This window comes from Microtus oregoni, unplaced genomic scaffold, assembly GCF_018167655.1.
Source record: "Microtus oregoni isolate MIOR12 unplaced genomic scaffold, Mior012 000050F_011, whole genome shotgun sequence".
Classification (NCBI taxonomy): Eukaryota; Metazoa; Chordata; class Mammalia; order Rodentia; family Cricetidae; genus Microtus; species Microtus oregoni.
This window is the reverse complement of record NW_024543235.1, coordinates 185629-198009: the sequence shown is the minus strand read 5'-3', so window position 1 is coordinate 198009 and position 12381 is coordinate 185629. Positions and strand designations below refer to the sequence as shown.

Below are 12381 nucleotides of genomic sequence, written 5' to 3'. Positions count from 1 at the left end.
CAAGTAGAACAAGCAGGCACCGGACTTTTACTTACTTTAACACCTGTGCAACTGTATTTGGTCCAAACCATTCGCCAATTGATTTCCCTTCTCCTACACCCATTTGTGCTGTTGTGTGTGAAAAAAATCAACAAGTTAGCAAAATACCTTTCGTGAGCCACAGATTCCTGGTTTTTTTTTTTTTTTTTTTGGCATGAAAAAGCAGACAGACAACTTAGTGAAGCTCCATATAAGGTAGGGAAGGAAAAAGTTCATAGGCAACAATCGTGAAAATCTACAAAATTTGAAAGTACAAATCTGATGATCTTACCCATCTGATGGATCGAATAGCAACAGTCTTTTCTATCTAGGAAACACTGCAGAATCCTTTGGTATTCTTTGGGCTGTTCTTTTTGTTTCTCCCAGTTCCAATCTTTTGCAGGGAGAGGGGATAAAAAAGGGTTAAAATCAGCCGTAACTGTTATAACCCGGCAATAAATTAAAAGGAAAACAAGAAAGCTACATTGAGGAGGTAGGCTGGTGAAGCTGGCATATTTCTGAGTATCTTTCATTTAGATAGCAGATGCTGCAAAACTGACTTCTATAGATGTGGTGGGGATAAAGTGAAAGCCAGGGCTGGGGAATGGAGATCACTTGGCTAGCATGTGTGGGGAAGCTAAAAGCTGAGGATGGAATTGAATACTGAACTTGCCCCAAGGGCTGGAGCTGGCCAGCAATTACATATCAACAGTGTCACAAAGCTATTTTCTGGCAGCTATGCTGCAAGGATATAACCCAGACGCCATAGTGTCTCATCTCTACAGTGGCTTTTGTCCTTCCATTCTGGCAGTATTGCCAAAGGGTCCCATGACGGGAAGTGCTATTCTGATATATGAAAGTTTATGTGGAAATAATAGACACAATTCACTGCTAAGGAAGTGTTTTTAAAAATTGTATATTGAGAAGGGAGAGAAAAAAATCTTATAATATCAGCATTCAGAAGGTTGAGGCAGAAAAATTTCGATCTCATCACCAGTCTAGACTATATTGTTAGTTCAAGATTAGCCTAAGCTATAAACAGCAAGACCTTTTTTTCAACAGAACAGCCAACCAAACACAAAGCAGGAGGCAGATGATTCCATTGGTAAAACAATGGCCAGCATGAGGACCAGAGTTAGAAACCCAGCACCCATGGAAACAGCTCAGTGCAGGAGTAGTATGCACCATAACGCAGTGCTGGGGAGAGAGACAGGAGGATCTCCAGGGCTTACTGACCAGCCAGTCTAGCCAGGTCAGGAAGCTCCAGGTTCAGTGAGAGACCCTGTCTAACAACTAAGGCCTGAATTAATGACTTTGGCCATGTACATGAGTCTACAGGATCATCTTTGGATCCCTCAGCTCCCTTCTGCTTCTAGTTTCTCTGAACCCAAAGTCTTAAGCTTCAACTCTATCATATCCACTAGGACAAACCACAGCCAACTTATTTCAATAGCTACTCAACTATCTGGTTCTGGGGAAATCTTGATTAATGGGTAGCTAAGGGCCACCAAATACTTTTTGATGACTGTCACATGAATACCTCATCTTAATTGTAAAGTGACTGAATAAGAAAGAACCCAAAATCCTTACAAAATTACCTCTTCTAATTTACTTTAACTACAAGCTCTATCCAAATCCTCCCTGCTATTTGCTTTTCTGCTAAGCAACAGTAACTGATAACTGTGCAGATTTTTCCATCAAGTCCCCTACTTCAAGAATTCACTTTCAGAACTAACTCACCTTCAAGTTTTTAAAAAACAAATTAAAAGGGGTAGCAAGAAAGTTCAGCAGCTGAATGTGCTTGGTTCCAAGTCCAATGACCTGAGTTTGGTATCCAGGAGCTTCATGGTTGAGACAACTGATCTCCACAAGCACACTGTGGTACAGAGAGCATGCACGCACACACACACACACACACACACACACACACACACACACACACACATGCACACGCACACACACACAGTAAATAAGTAATAAAAATAACTAGTAAGGATGCAACTGGGAAATAAAATTAAGCCAATCTCACAATGATAAGTATTGCAAGTTTTCTCTCATATGTGGAATCTAGGGAGAAGAAAGTGAAGCATGAAAATGAAAGAGGGATTATGGGGGACAGTAAGAGGGGACAAAGGAGGAGGGAAGGAGGGATAAGGAATGGCAATAGAGGGTCTAGAGAGATGGTGGTTAAGGGCACTATGCTGCTTTTGTGAAAGACAGAAGTTTAGTCTCCAGAACACAAGTCAGATAGCTCACAACCATCTGTAACTGGAGTTCCAGGGCATCAACACCCACTTTTAGTCTCTGTAGGCACTACATTCATGCACACATATGCAAATCCACATACATACATACAAACATAATATTAAAAACTAAAAACAATTTTTTTAAAAAAGAAATGGCAATAGAGAAACTATAGTCAAAATACAATGTATGGAAATGTCACAATAAAATCTACTACTTTGTACAATTGATATATGCTAACAAAATGCAGATTTATCCCTTAAAACAATAATAAGTCTAGCTTAAGAAGTATGTGTAGTATACTTGCTGGACACAGAATCAAAGTATAAGCATTTTAATCTCACATCTAAGCTGCTTGCCCTTGGGCAAATCACCTCGCTGCCATGAGCCCCAGTTTTCTTGTCTGTGGGCTAGAAATGATGACAGTACACAGAGAAAACAATCCCAGCAGGAAGGCAAGGAGCTGGAAAACCTCCCCCAGCACTTTGCAGATCCTCTCTAAAAGCTGCCACAGGACTTGTGAGTCTGCACAGTGAGATTAACAACAGCCAGCAAGCTCAGCAGCTTGGTAGCATGGGAAACTGGACTTTTACTCTGGTGTCCATCTAAGACCATCCTCCAGAGGTCCATGAAGAAGCATGCATATGTCACAGAGAAAATAAGAATAACCAGAAGGTTCTTAAATAGTGAAGCTGCCTCCTGAGAAAGCTAATTTAGGGATTTATTCATTATCAAATGGACATACGCAGGGAACCAAAACCAAAATAGTACTGGCTTCCTCATTAAGCACTTCCTTTAGGTCATTTATATCCTGAGCTACATGGGTATTTTAAAAAGAGTTCAGAAACAGACTAATCACCACACCCTTCTTCCTGTTTTCTTTGTTATCTTCTCATTTTGTTTTGGTTGTTTGTTTTGTTTTGTTTATTGAAACAGCGTCTTGCTCTGTGGTCCAGGCTGGTTGGAAACTTAGTATGCAGGCAAGGCTAGCCTCAAACTCACAGCAGCTCTCTTACCTCAGCCTTCTGAGTGGGAGGACTTTAGGTGTGAGCCACCATGGCCACAGCTTTTCATTTGGTTTGGTTTGTGTTTTGAGACAGGGTCTCTCTAGGAAGTTTTGGCTGTCATGAAATTCTCTGATAGACCAGGCTGGCCTCAAACTCACAGAGATCGGCCTACCACTGCCTCCTGAGCACAGACAGGGTTGCCACCATGCCCAGTTTAGGGTCACAGCTTTTTTTTAATCTGACATTTTCAGGACCCATTCAAACAGCAGTAAAAATGGAAATTTTAAATGACACATCTGCCCCAGGTTAGTTCTGTCCCTGGAAATAACTCTTGCTTGGTGAGTCATAAGGAAGTATCAGCTAGTTCCTTCTCATGATGGGCTTGGTTGACTTTTCAGCCCAACACTTGAGCTGTTACAAGGCAATTTAGGATCTGCAGTCTCGTTACTGAATGTTCTTAAAGCCCAGCAGCAAGTGATATGGCAGATGTCTCAGAAACCATTTGTAGACCAAATGGAACTCACCCCTTCCCAAGTGTCTACAGATAAGGGCTTGGGCCAGCATCATCTGTCCACAGCGTAGCATACATCCCCAGCCAGCATCAGATGAAGGACCTGTTCCCCCTGTTGGCAAAATGGATGGGCATGAAAATGTGTTTCTTAAATTAATCTTTTCGCGATCATCAGCATGCTTGAAACTACAAACACATATACATATACACGAATTCTGAAAAGAGAGACAATGTATTTAGAGCTCATGTGGGATTTGAATATAGGAGTGGAACTTGTAAAGATAATGCTGAATCAAAGGAAACAGAGTCTACAGTCAAAGACAAAGCAAACAAATAACTAAGCAAGCCCCCTTGGGTTTCTTGCTTGAAGACTTCAGAGTATGCATGCTATTTTGGCAAGTAACTATCACAGGTAACTATCATCAAGGAGATTACCTTGACTAAAGCACAAATACTACCACCGAGGGTGGACATCAAAATGATCAAAGACATATGAAAGGCTCTTGACTAGTCCAAATGTATTTAATGAAGTTTACTACAACAACAAATAAATGAAAGAACCCTAGATTAGGCAGAAGACCAATACAAGCTAAATCTCAGCTATACGTTGAAGATAATAGCATATACTCTACCTATTATCGGTGGACATTATAAGAATAAATGAGAAAATATTTCACAGTTATAGAACCCACAAAGGATACTTGGTATCGTGAGTATGGTCTTATATAAAATTCTATTAATACGTTACAAATGTATTACATCTTTAAAAAATATAAAGTCAGTTAATAAATGAGACAATGGGTGTCATTTGAAGGAGATTTGATATAAAGTAAAAGTCAAACATGTGTACAGGATGAGGTCTACTAGGGTCCTATTCAAAAGGCCCAACATAATCAGATAACTTGATTTTCTTTTCCACCTCAGAAGCAGAAGTCTTCTGAAGGTATGATCCCAGAAGTCTAGTTCCGAAGAAGTGAGCACTCTTGTGCAACAGGTGGGCCAAGCTATTCTCCTGCATCCCAACCCCTTTGTTGTAGGAAGTGGAGGGGCACTGCCATGTCAAGACCAAGGGAGTGTAGATAGATTTCGGAGCTGGAGGAGCGCCCTTGGGCTATTACTAACGCTAGGATTGACGTTATATTAGTGCAGGAAAGGTAGGGTGAGGCCCTCAAAAGAACAGATCAGCTCTTTCTAAACACTGTCAGAGTTGACTAAAGAATTGTCCAGCTTTGCAAAGGTCTCTTCCCCCAGTGAACATTAGCAGTTTAGAACCCGAGAATACTAAAGATTAGTCTGCTGTAATACTACTACTTAAAAAGCAAAGAAAATGTTTGGGTGGACTTCAGTTTGGGCCCAGCACAGAAAGGTTAATTTCACTCCTATTACTAGGTCCAACCTTGGTCTGACAAGCTGTTCTTTAGGAAAGTAACTTCCACCACTTATAGGACTCTTTCCCTAGCTTTCCATGCTACTAAGGCATGGCTACACTGCTCACAAATGCTTTACAAATCCTTTTAATTATCAAACTATCCTTTTCTTTTTCCCTAGATGGCAGCTAGGAATTCTAAGGAAATCTGTCTCAATTTGTCTCTGAATATCAAAGTGCTTTCATTTCACGAGAAAATAATAGGAGGAACTATTTTCTTTCCTTCAGGGCCTAAGCCTTTTTTATGGTCAAATAGCACCATATGGCAGTGAAAGGCAATTTAATAGTTAGATATTACCCAGTGAAAGCTTATTTGATTCTTTAAATACCATCTGTTGCATGAACACTTAAAGGTGGGCCAAAATTACTACTGGTTTAACACTACAACACCATGGAACCACACGTGATGGGCTACTTCCACAATGACATTTTGGGATGAAATGTTAAACTTACCTGCTCCCCTAAATCAAATTCTTTGCCACAGTGAGCTGTTAATTCTGAGGTTTCTGTGATGTCATTGATAACCTCAAGCAAGCTATCTACAAGAAGGAAAGCACAGCACAACAAATGATATACCTACCAATCGGTGAAAATTTCCTTCTGTATGTAAACCATAGACGAGCACTTATATCAGACAACAGCTTAGATTTTTCTGTAATTAAATGTGAAATTAAAATTAAATCATCATATCCCATCTTAAAAAATGCCTACATTTGACTTCTACGTCAGCAGCAAGCTTACTTTCAGATAGCCAATCAAGTTGATTGTTATAGAACTAGGGGAATTCACAGGAAACCTAATACCATTTGAGCCTACTAATTTCAATACTTCTCTTTACCTTCATTTTCACCAGAGCTATTCTACAGGTTCTTCTAATGATATGAGATACTTCCTGTCTCCTTCTCAAAGATTTTCAGGATCCTGAAAGGTATTAGCACTGAGGTCATGCCTAAACGACAAGAAATAGGAAAAGCAAGTATCTTCTATAATCCACTAAGGCAACTGTCTCTAGCCTAAAGGATGATAGTATCAGTGTCCATCGCCTATTATCTAAAACTAGGAGTTCATATGTTTGGAAGAGCTTCATGTGTAGGAAAAGGGGTACAAATGCATACATTTAACTAAAACAGAAATGCTCCTACTAACTGCATAGGAACTTTATCCATAGTATCTAGTGCCCTATTTTCATGTAAGTGAATGGATAATATCACAAATACCTTGCATACCTTTCCAAAGCTTATTTTGCGTTCTATGGTGCAAATTCGCTTCAATCACTACAATTATGGCTTCTGCATTTCCTCCTGTACTTGGGTATGGCTCTGTCTTCTCTAGTCGTCTCTCTCTCTTAATGTCATATATGCATATGTGAATTTAGTATAGAATTTATAGTCATTGTGTTTTCAAAAGCAGAAGGGAAATTTAAATTTTACTGATAGTTTCTAATTCCATCTTTTGGAACAAATCAAAAATTAGAGTTGTATGTATTTCTTTGTCCCCAGCACTTAGCCCCCATTTTGAGAGATGGACAATGTTCCAGAGTAAGAGTTCTTGGACTTTGAAAAACAGCTCAGTGGTTATGCTCTTCTAGGAAACCTGGTCTCAATTTCCAGCACCCACATGGTGGCTTACAACCATCTGTAGCTCCATTTCAGGGCATCTAATGCCATCGTCTGGCCTCCTGGTACACAGACCTGAATATAGGCAAAATACCTATATACATAAACTAAATAAATAAAGTTTAAAAAATGTTGAGTTCTCTTGTCTTGTCTTTTTAAGCACCACCCCCAACAGGGGCTCATGTACCCTACAATGGCTTCAAAATTTCTGAGGATGATGGTAAATTTCTGATTCTTTTGTTGCTATCTTTCTTTTTTCTTTTTTTAAAAAATGTGTAGCCCAGGCTGGCCTCGAACTCGTGATCCTCCTGCCTCTGCCTCCTTCAGCAAATCCTACTGGTGTGTGCCACCACAACCAGCATTCTGTCTCTAACTTTCTAGTGCTAAGCAAACAGGCATGGCCACCAGCCCCAGGGTCCTGGGGATTGAATCCAACACTTGGTACATGCTAGGTATTCTACCAAGTGAGCTATATCCTCAACCCAAGAGTATAGTGACACATTCTTCTAATCCTAGTACAAAAGAGTCTAAGGCAGGAGAATTTCAAAGTCAAGGCCAGCTTGAGCTACATATTGGAACCTTGTAGCAGGGTGAGACTTAACTTGGGTCTGCTACTTACTGTATATAGAAATTGATCACTCAATGTTTCTGAGCTTCTGTTTTCTCATCTATAAAATTAGGAGTAGCAATACCTACTTCATTAAGGATATGCATATTCAAGAAGATAATTCACATAAAGTCAAAATATACATACACACATATATATACACATTTATAAAGCACTTAGTTGATATCTAGTATGTTGTAAGTCTATGCCAAATGTTGCTATTTTTATATGCCTGACCCTTTAAACGTTCACACAGATCATTCTTGCCTCTTCAGCCCCTATAGCTTCCAGCTTGGCTCTATGCTAGGGAGGAATTCAGCAAAATATTCAATTTGCAAGGTCTTTCCCAGCCAGGCATAGTGCCAAATGCCCGTGATCCTAGCACTTGGAAGGCCGAAGCAGGAGGATGGCTGTGGATTTGAGGTCAGCCTGGTCTACATAGTGAGTTCTAGAGTTCCAGGTAAGCTTGAGCTATGGAATAAAACCCTTCTCAAGAAAAAGAAGGGAGGGAAGACATTTGCAAATTTAATATCTGAATAAGGGCATACTCCACATCCTAGATTTTTCCTGTTGTTTGGAAAGTAGAACTATAAAAGGTCCTCCCCAACCCTTCACTGGAAGTCCTGGAGAAGGAAGGGACAGTTTAGAGAGAGAAAGTCCCTTTTCAAAGTCTCCCAAATGGGCGCAATGGTTCTCAACTTTTCTAGTGCTGCGACCTCATGCTGTGGTGACCCCCAGCCATAAAATTATTTCATTGTTACTTCATAACTGTAATTTTGTTACTGTTATGAACCATGAACCATAATGTAAATATCTGGTATCCAGGATATCTGATATGTGTACCCTATGAAAAGATCATTTATCCTCCAAAGGGGTCATGACCCGCAGGTTGAGAACCATTGGGTTATGAAGCTAAAGTCTCACAATGGCCAGCTTTGTGATCTCTCCACTGTTCACAATTTTCCAATAAAACACTGGCGCAGAAAAGGGCAAGGCCTAACTTCTTCGCCTGCCCTTTGATCAGCTTCCTCCTATCCTTTACGCTATGCTAAGGGCTTCTGTAGATCTCCCCTTGGGAAGTAACACATCCCAGAGCTGCCCCTTTCCCATCTCAGGCACTAGGCCTTCTCTATCCTTTAAGAATGAGTGTGATAAGTAGCCGGGCGATGGTGGCGCACGCCTTTAATCCCAGCACTTGGGAGGCAGAGGCAGGCGGATCTCTGTGAGTTCGAGACCAGCCTGGTCTACAGAGCTAGTTCCAGGACAGGCTCCAAAGCCACAGAGAAACCCTGTCTCGAAAAAAAAAAAAAAGAATGCGTGTGATAAGTGGGAAAGCTCAAGCCTCCTTTCCATCTACTACAAGTAACTAGAAGTTATATACAGAACCAGAATCAACTAACTAGGGCACTGCAGTCATCACAAGAAGATCTAAAGCAGAAGGTTTCTTGTGTCTGATATTGTTTCTGACAGCCGTGGCTTATGTGGAAGTTCCCAGGTGTTTTGTCTAGAAGCACAAAGACATGATAAGAATAAGAAATATAGAGCCCGATGACTAGATACTGCTTAGTAATAATTACTATGAATGATTGCATTTGTTTTTGAGTCCCAAAGTCTTCAGGAATGGGACCGGAACTTCCTTACAGAAAAGAATAAAAATATACTGCTTTTGTAAATCATGCCAACAAAATCCTTTGTAAATGTTTGGCTAAGGCCTCTTGGGGCCTTAGAAGGAACTATGCTTAACAAGTGATGTAGTATTAGCCCTTAGCAAGACAATGTTTAGTCAACCCTAGAAGGAAAATGAGGCGCCCTTAACCCCAGGCACCCCTGGCACCCGCTTTAGCTGGGGCCTCCCTGATCAGTGCCGCCAAACTTACCTGTCTTAAGAAGATGCTGCTTTCCCAAGATCCATACCAGCTCGTCTGTATCCGGGAATTCTTCTAGGTAGTCAGTGAAAATAGTAATCTGGTTTTCATACTTGGACATAACTAAAGGAAAAATGAACGAATGTAAACATAATCTCATAGCTAGGGCTTACTCCTGTGATTCGCCGATTTCTACCTTTGCCCTGAAGTTAAAAGGTCATCAGCTTGACTCTAAAGGAGTATTTCAATATTTAAATAAATGGGTAGATAGCAAGATTTTACTGAGCCACATCCTCAGCCCTTCATATTTCATTTGACCTATTTCTCATGGTTCCATTTAAAATGATGTTTGAAAAGCCACATGCCCAGAATTGTTTGAAAACTCCTTTCACAGGCCTCCTTCATAAGCACCCACTTATCTAGCTTCTCCCCACAAAAGCAGACCAAGGTAAGACAGTTATGCTGGCACGCTTGGCTCCTGTCTGTTCTCAGGGAATACTATGGGGTTTATATGGTGAGGTTTCTAGCAGCCAAGGCCTTGGAGGAGGCTGTGACACGCCCCGAGAACATACAATTGTTGGGATGATAACATTGTAGCTAGAAGACTAGATCGTTTTAACGTGCTTTTATTTTCCATCATACATATGGCTCCCACAAAGAAAGCTCTTGAGGCTGATCATAAATAGAACCTGTTCTTGGGATTCACAAATGAGCATTGTGTTGTTGCGATATAAAAAGAACTATATATTTGCTCACTGCCCCCATTTTCTGGCACACAGCTTTGAAAATCCCTGTAATTTCCTGAGCACCGGGATGTCAGATGCATCTCTTTTCTTGTTCTATTATTTGGTCTCCGACCCCAGTTCCAGACATGGAGATCTTAATACCTTAGAATTTCATGGGTAATAAGAGTGTCTTCATTTTTAATAATTTAATCATTCTTGGTAAGCACTCAGATGGGTCCAGTCACCTGGAAGACTATGCAGCGATTATAAGCATGGAAGTTTCATTCCAACTCCCATCCTGCAGGAAGGGGAGAGAGGCTAGAGCCCGAGTCAAAAATAGCTCCTGCTTACATGATGAAGCTTCCATAAAAAATTCCTGAGCACCAGTGTTTGGGGAGGTCTGGTTATGTTAAACACGTAATGGAACCTGCAGAGGAAACAGAAGCTTCTTGCCTCTCCCACTTCCATACATATCTTCTGTCTAGCTATTTATCTGCATCCTTTGCAATGTTTTTTAAAATAATAAACGGGGAAATATCAGTAAGTACTTTCCTGAGCTCTGTGAGCAACCCTTGCAAATGATTAATCCACAAGCGGGGAGGAATGCAAGACAGTGGTCAGAGGAACTGCACTTTATTGCCAGTTAGTCAAAAGAAGAGGTCACAACTGATAGCTCCTGTGGGCAGTTGTGCGAGACTGAAATCTTAACCTATGGGATTGGACCCTGACCTCAAGCAGACGGACACTGTAAAATTAAATTAAATCAGCAGAGACACAGCTGATGTTGCTAAGGAACTGGTGTGTTGAGAATCCACCCCTCCAGACCAATATGCTTTCAGAGGTGCTGAGTGGTGGATGTGAATAGTAAAAGCCAGTTTTCCTATTACATTCGGCTACAGTCATCTCTCAACCAAGTGAAAACAAGCTAAATCCCATCTGTTCTCAGGCTCTACTGTGAGAACTTACAACTCTGTGATCTGAGAGGTACAAGTTCACAGTCACTTCTGCAGGAGGGAGGAACATGTGGGCTAAAAGATTCAAGACTGACTTGAATCAGACTTGGAGAGGTCCTGCCTCCAAACTGTTTTTAAGTAATTTTCTTCTGAGGCAATAGTAATAATATAGGTGGTGAACAGGTTCCTAAGACAGCATGTCAAAATCTGTTTTAATCTGTAACCAGAAAAACATAAATTGATAGCTATAGTTCACAATTTATGGTTCTATTTGCATGAGAAAATGCACTGTGAGCCCAAAGTAAAGACATCCCATCTCGCGGCTTTTGAAAGCTCCCAGCCCCTCCCCAAAAGGAAACTAGGAGAGAATAGGGACCCTTTTGTTCAGCTACAAGTAGCTACAAGGACCCTCCCAAAGCAGTCCCTAAGCGTCCCTTGGGTGGATTTTCCTGTGCGAGTCGCACTGGCCCTGTGGGGTATGCTGAAGTCACTTGAAAGGTCAGATTCTTTGCCTTTTGTTTTCTAAATCAGAATAGTGCTGTCTTCGCAGAAATAAATACTCCAAAGGAGAAAGGAGACCTTGCCAAGCCTGAAGGCAGGTGTCTCTGCTTAGCACATTTTGTTGGAGTTTGAAGTCACAATCCATGCAAGCACTTTTAGAAACATAGTTAAGTAAGAGTATTTTCTTGAAACATTATAGAATTCTCAGCTTTCAGGAATGTAAGTAGCCTTTCTCCGTTGGTTTGTTTTCATTACTAAGATTACAGTCTCTGTAGTGTTTCAAACCTAAAGAACTTAGCCACGAGACGGCTATCTCATTCCCCAGAGAGCATTCTGCCAGAGAACCTGTGCCCTCTTAACCTCTCTGCCTCTGGCCTCAGGCCCTGGCCCCCACACAGGAAATACCAGGCTAAAAATGATCATTCAGGTCAAGCCCTTCCCAGGGGCTGGTGGGTGACGGAGGCAGGGTAAATCACATGGTGTACCTCTCTGCCTCACCCTTAGCCCGTTACAGGCAGGAACAACCAGGTGGAGATGAACAGCCAGTGTTCTTCCACAGAAAGAGAGAGACTTTTTTTTAAGGACCTTGAGAGGAGCATGGGGAAATGAGAGCTTCTTGGACACCCAGGCAAGAGTGAGGACAGGGGACACTGTATCAATGCACAGCGTGGATGCATGGAAGCCTTGGATCTGTTTTTAGTATGGCCCAAAGGAAAGGATTGCCAACTCTGCCACAATGAGTCACCGGCCAGCTATCTGGTCACTTTAGCGCAGCCCTTTTAGAGTCCACGGCAACTGCCCTGCTTCATTTAGGATGGCTCCGAATAAAATGGTAGCCAAAGAATTTGACTCTGGCTCTTCACCCATTCTCAAGCTGTGCTAGGCCTGCAAGAAGGTCATTATAGCTT

General features: G+C 41.4%; 1 protein-coding gene across 4 annotated transcripts in view; it reads right to left on the bottom strand.

Moving 5' to 3' along the window:
• LOC121436953 (cysteine protease ATG4A) overlaps positions 1-12381 on the bottom strand; it is a 55673-nt gene that overhangs the window by 13943 nt on the left and 29349 nt on the right. For 2 of the 4 annotated variants that reach the window (XM_041636866.1, XM_041636867.1), the window contains exons 2-6: positions 9307-9417; positions 5787-5858; positions 3794-3892; positions 311-412; positions 36-108 (exon numbers count right to left, since the gene is read on the bottom strand). In XM_041636866.1, the coding sequence (XP_041492800.1) occupies positions 36-108; positions 311-412; positions 3794-3892; positions 5787-5858; positions 9307-9417 (457 nt within the window). Of the gene's footprint in view, positions 1-35; positions 109-310; positions 413-3793; positions 3893-5786; positions 5859-9306; positions 9418-12381 lie in introns of those variants that run through there. The other 2 variants (XM_041636868.1, XM_041636869.1) reach the window with 2 other exon arrangements.